General features: G+C 47.7%; 1 protein-coding gene across 1 annotated transcript; it reads left to right on the top strand.

The window, feature by feature from the left end:
- The first annotated feature begins 608 nt into the window (after positions 1-608).
- LOC123189665 (hydroxycinnamoyltransferase 1) lies at positions 609-5,654 on the top strand. The gene is made up of 3 exons (XM_044602133.1): positions 609-999; positions 1,092-1,508; positions 4,553-5,654. Exons 2-3 carry the CDS (start codon positions 1,092-1,094, stop codon positions 5,450-5,452), a joined length of 1,317 nt encoding a protein of 438 aa, XP_044458068.1. The 5' UTR covers positions 609-999; the 3' UTR covers positions 5,453-5,654.
- Positions 5,655-6,104: the final 450 nt, after the last annotated feature.

Raw genomic sequence — 6,104 nt, 5'->3', positions numbered from 1 at the left:
GTAAGACTAGCCACAATGAAAAGTAACATACACTAGTAACATACACATATCCCTAGACTATGTTACTACCTTCATAGTGGGTAGTAACATAAGTATAGTAACATGCAAGCATTCATTTATTAGGTTATAGACTCATATTGCTTTGGGACATGTGATGTTACAGTAACTAGCTAAGTTACTGTAACTATCTCTCTCCTTATTAACTCATTGCCACATAAGCAAATTTGCTGAGTTGGACTCGATGTTACTACTGAAATTACTCCCACTGTGACTAGTCTAACCACATTCTCTTTGCGGCTTGTTGCAACCACAATTGTGATCGTGCCAATTACCATCTGACCTTTCTCGTTGATACGAAATATAATTTATTAGTTGTCACATGAAAGGGAAAAGGCAGGTGTGGTGTGCCACGTTTGCGTGGCGTGAGCTGCGGCCCGGGGTGGTAACATGTGTGAAGCAGCCAAACGTGTCCATACCCCTTTCGCCACATCAAGCGGCCGTAACAGTCACGTTGGAAGAAGGAGAAGCCGTTTTTAACCATTCCGTCCGTTCATCCGGCCTGCCTGGCGATGCGCACGGCGGTCGACAGCGAATGTCTGTCCGGCCCGCCGCTCCGCCCCCGCACTACGACGCGCAGCCGGAACCTGGGAGCGCGCCCAGTGTCAGGCGGGGGCGGGGCGGTGAGCCGTGCCCATCTGCCAAACAATCCGCTCCTCTTTGCCGTCCGTCACCATCGCTTCCCCGTCCCCATCCCACCAACTCCCCACCCATCGCCGCAGAGCGCACAAGGCAGCGCAATCACAGGAACCCCGCCGCTCCGCCCGACCACCCCCACCCTCGCCCGCCCTATATAACCACCTCCACCCCCCACTCGCCCACCAGCTGCTCTCCACCAAGAGCTGCTGCTACCACCCAACCATCCCGTCGGCTCTGCCGCGCCGCCGACGCCGCCGCAGATCTGATCCACCCGCGCCGCCGTCCGTCCGCCCCTCTTCCAAGGTCAGTCGCCGCGCCTCTATTATTTTATCGTCCGTCGCGGTTCCCCCTTCCGTTTCGCTGACGGGCTGTCTGTCCCTGGAATGCGGCGGCAGATGGCGATCACGGTGAGGCGGTCCACGATGGTGCGGCCGGCGGTGGAGAGGCCGCGGGAGAGGCTCTGGAACTCCAACCTCGACCTCGTGGTCCCGCGCTTCCACACGCCCAGCGTCTACTTCTACCGCCGCCCCGAGGCGGGGGCCGACGGCTTCTTCGACGCCGACCGGATGCGCCTCGCGCTGGCCGACGCGCTCGTGCCCTTCTACCCCATGGCCGGCCGCCTCGCGCGCGACGAGGACGGCAGGGTCGAGATCGACTGCAGCGGGGAGGGGGTGCTCTTCGTCGAGGCCGACGCCCCCGGCGCGGCCGTCGACGACTACGGGGACTTCGCGCCCACCATGGACCTCAAGCGCCTCATCCCCGCCGTCGACTACTCGGACGACATATCCTCCTTCCCGCTCCTCGTGCTTCAGGTGACCACAATTTCTATCTCGTGCTACTACTACCAGTTACAATTTGTCCCTGGACGGAAACGTAAGGGACCAGTCTGTAGCTTTCTGGATGAGGAACGCGACACTGCTTTAAGTGGCTTCAGATTTAGCATAACCTCTGCCTCCTGAATGGATGCCTCATAGTTGGACGGACCCTTGTTTGGATGTGTTGATTTGATCACCTGTTCAGCAGACCACCTTATTCTGTTCGAGCTGGGCCTTTATTAACTGTACGTCTCTATAGTTGCAGCTTGCATCCGGCCAGTTTTTGTCCTGCTCTTGTGAGTGGGGTCTATTTTAGGCTGGCTGTTTATGCTTAGTGGAAGACTCGGTTATAATTGCTTCCGAATGTCCCATATCATCATTTATATGGGTGAATGCCCATTGAAATGTGTTGTGTGGTTCACCTTCAATAGATAAATAACTGCTGTCAACAAACTGATTTGTGGGCAAGTGATCTTATACGTTTCATGAAAATTAAATCCTGCCAACTCAAGAAATTATCAGTACAGCTGCGCTTTGTTAACTGGGCTATATGTAGAAGTTTTCGACTCTTTGATATCGGAAGTAATTGGGACGCCGCTAAAATTATGCAATGCATATTGTGAGTGTGGCTTGGTTTTTGTCTGTATTAGTATTGGATACTAGGGCCTTATAGCTCATTTTGGGTTGACGGGTCAAACTTTCGGTTCCCAACTGTTAACCATCTGTCCCTGATCTAGACAGAATGGACTTATTGAGGGCGATATTGACATATGCCCAAATGTTAGGGTTGGACCATCCTCTTTGAGAACTGGACCCTCTGGCCTGTTGAACCTTCTGAGCCATTCCTTTGATAGAGATTGGAGACACAATTCAGTTCACGGGTCCACCTTCTAGTGATCTTCGTCACCTGCCATTTCGTGCCGGAATAGTAAACTGGGATTGGCTAGGTTTATCATCACCATGTTGTCTAATTTGACTGTGCAAAAGGACATAGTAGTAGCAACCTTTGACTTTCAGATCCTATGGAACAACGAGGAGCCAACTTGAGAGTTATGAGCCACTAACCCTTTACCTCTAGAATTAAATATCCTAATAATTGTTGAACAGGCTAGCGATATTCTTTGTAACTGAACTGTTCACATGCTACAGTACATAACACAAAGCTGAACCACAACTGGCCATGTTACTGAATCCTAGTTTGTGCTGAGCTTGCAATTTCTTTATTCACTTGCTTGTTGGCAACATACAGAATATTATTGCTTTGGGTGCACACAACTTGTCGGTACGAAAATGAGTGCCTAACTGGAGCATGTTCCATGTGACAACCTCTATTTTTTATTTTAATAACCTACTACTGTTTGCACATCCAGTTTCTTCCAAATTTTAGAAATTATATATGCATAGATAATTAGGTGGCAGGTTGACTTTTAGGATTGCTGTGTGTATGCCAACTACATGTTTATCATGTTGTTTATGCAAAGGCAAGGCTTATACAACAAAAGTTCTAACAAATTGAGATAATCTAACTGGAAATCTTTTTAAAAGCGAGCTTTTAAAGAATTGGGGAATTAAGAACGAATGAACTAGAGGATTTTCCATCTCAAAAGAAGGAGTAACGAATGTATATAACTAAACAATAAGTATACTCCGGAGGATAAATATCATCTTGACTTCTTGAGTAAATTAAACTGCAACGATTCTCTTCAATCCAAGCTGAACCATTTCCGAGTTTTAGACTGTTATATGTGAAGGAAAATTAATTACAGGTCTATGGTTTAATAGTCAGTAAATTTATGGAGAAAGCTACCCTACATAGTAGCCTCAGTTTTATTATTGAGCTAATAGCAAAGCTTGCACCAACACCAAGTACTTATGGTTGGTGTTGTTAGTTTGCCCACTTCCAACTTCATATGAAAAGAGGATGTTGGTTCTTGCTTGATTGCGTTTGTGTGACATCCTGTCTTAAAAGGGCACCCATTCCAACAAGGTGCATCTATGAGCCTAGAGAGTAGCCAGGAGTAACTACTGCCAGCCCAGGAGTGGCTGGGGTGTTACAATTTGTCCCACTGAAGCTACAATCTTGTATTGTTCTTTAGTAACACGTTTGGAGCTTGAATAATAATTTTTTGATCATATTTATCTTCTCATTCCTGGAAACAGCCTCTTACAGAAATGTAGGGGTGTTACAATTTGTCCCACTGAAGCTACAATCTTGTATTGTTCTTTAGTAACACGTTTGGAGCTTGAATAATAATTTTTTGATCATATTTATCTTCTCATTCCTGGAAACAGCCTCTTACAGAAATGTAGGGAAAGGCTGCGTACTATAGACCCAAAGTGGTCGGACCCTTCCCCGGACCCTGCGCAAGCGGGAGCTACATGCACCGGGCTGCCCTTTTTTATATTTATCTTCTCATGGGTATGATGCACATGCTATGGATAGAAGGAAGTTTTCACAAGTTTTTTACTACTGTGTTAATGAGATGGATGCAGAATATACCGCTGAAACTTGAAATGTAATATAGCTATCCCCGTACTCATGCACAAGGAAGAAAACTGTAGAGCGATTTATATCAATTGTCAGATTTGTGGTACACAACGGGTGCCTAGTTGGAGCTTTGCAATTACCGTCTGAAGTTTGGCATGAGCCTATTGATTTTCAAGTTTTTATGACCTCTCTTCACACCCACTATACCATGTTCTTATACCTGATATTGCATAGTTTAGTTTAGACGTTAGGAGTCAAAGTGCTAGGTCAGATAAACAACTATATCCTACTGGATGTTAAAAGCTAAATTATTTCATGTACTGTAGTTCATTTCAAATATCCAGGTTAATCCTGCCGATGGGCTGATAGTTGAAGCAGCTTTCTTATTCATTTGTATCCTGTTTCATATATTTGTCTTAGCTTCTTGCCTCAGCCATCTATTGATCGATAGGATAGCTGCAGCTGGAATATGCATTCTGATCACCAACTTATAGTAAAGAAAGTTATGGAACATATAAGAGGCTAACTCCCCTTGATTTGGATTTTACTCCAGGTGACCTACTTCAAGTGTGGTGGTGTCTCCCTTGGTGTCGGGATGCAACACCATGTTGCTGATGGCATGTCTGGCTTGCACTTCATCAACTCGTGGTCTGACCTCTGCCGTGGAGCTAAGATTGCAGTGATGCCCTTCATCGACCGCACTCTTGTCCGTGCTCGTGATCCACCGACTCCATCTTACCCACATATTGAGTATCAGCCTGCCCCAGCCATGTTGTCGTCCGTGCCTCAGGCTCTCAGTGGCAAGCCAACGCCGCCTCCCACTGCTGTGGACATCTTCAAGCTCACCCTCTCAGAGCTTGGCTGCCTGCGCTCGCAGCTCCCCACAGGTGAAGGTGCGCCAAGGTTCAGCACGTATGCAGTCTTAGCTGCACATGTTTGGCGCTGCGTCTCCATTGCGCGCAACCTTGCTCCTGAACAACCCACCAAGCTGTATTGTGCCACCGATGGGCGACAACGGCTGCAGCCCCCGCTGCCAGAAGGTTACTTTGGGAATGTCATCTTCACTGCCACCCCGCTCGCCGAGGCAGGCAAGGTGACGAGCGGGCTGGCAGAAGGAGCAGCGGTCATCCAGGGAGCGCTAGACAGGATGACCAGCGACTACTGCCAATCAGCCCTGGACTACCTGGAGATGCAGCCGGACCTGTCAGCATTGGTCCGTGGAGCGCACACTTTCCGGTGCCCCAACCTCGGCCTCACCAGCTGGGTGCGCCTGCCGATCCACGACGCCGATTTCGGCTGGGGGCGGCCGGTGTTCATGGGTCCTGGCGGCATCGCGTACGAGGGACTGGCGTTCGTCCTCCCGAGCGCGACCAAGGACGGCAGCCTGTCCATCGCCATCTCATTGCAGGCAGAGCACATGGAGAAGTTCAGGAAGCTGATCCTTGATGTGTAGATAGACCACATTTTAGAGAGAAGTTTTACAGGGCAACAAGCTTCAGGTTGCGCCGAACGTTTTTCTGGGGTATGTATGCCTGAAGTTTCAAATGAACATACACCGGAGTTTATATGGTGGACAAAACATAATCTTATTCTTATGTGGTATCAATAATGAATTCTGTTTTTTGTGTATGGAGAAATTAAAACTGAATTGTGGAGGGATTGTTGTCGCGGCAACCGAAACCTCCAAACCTGAGGCAGCATCATGTGTCTGTTCATTGTGCCAGACTGGTTTTCCTTTTGAGACGGCATACTGTTATTCTTTTTAACTCTCCATTGCTCCACTGCAAATTATGAGCAATTTTTCCTACACGCACGGGTTGTTACAGATGCTACATACACGCTGTACTCAGTACGTGGGAGGAGGTACGTGGGAGACGCTCTGGTTGTTTGGATAGCTAGATTATAAAGAACTAGTTTTCCTTAAACCTGATTTCTGGTGTAACTACCTAAAACATTGTTTGGATTATCTAACAAACTCGCGGATATACTAAACTGAGTTTTCCAAAAGCCTAAAAAACGAGTTTATATAAAAACGACTAATAGACGTTTTTATATAAACGTGTTTTCTATATGCACTAGGAGTTCAACGAAGTCCCACGTGCAGA

This window comes from Triticum aestivum, chromosome 2A, assembly GCF_018294505.1.
Source record: "Triticum aestivum cultivar Chinese Spring chromosome 2A, IWGSC CS RefSeq v2.1, whole genome shotgun sequence".
NCBI classification, from domain to species: domain Eukaryota; kingdom Viridiplantae; phylum Streptophyta; class Magnoliopsida; order Poales; family Poaceae; genus Triticum; species Triticum aestivum.
Note: the sequence above shows the minus strand (reverse complement) of the source record. Positions and strands in the feature narration are given on the sequence as shown.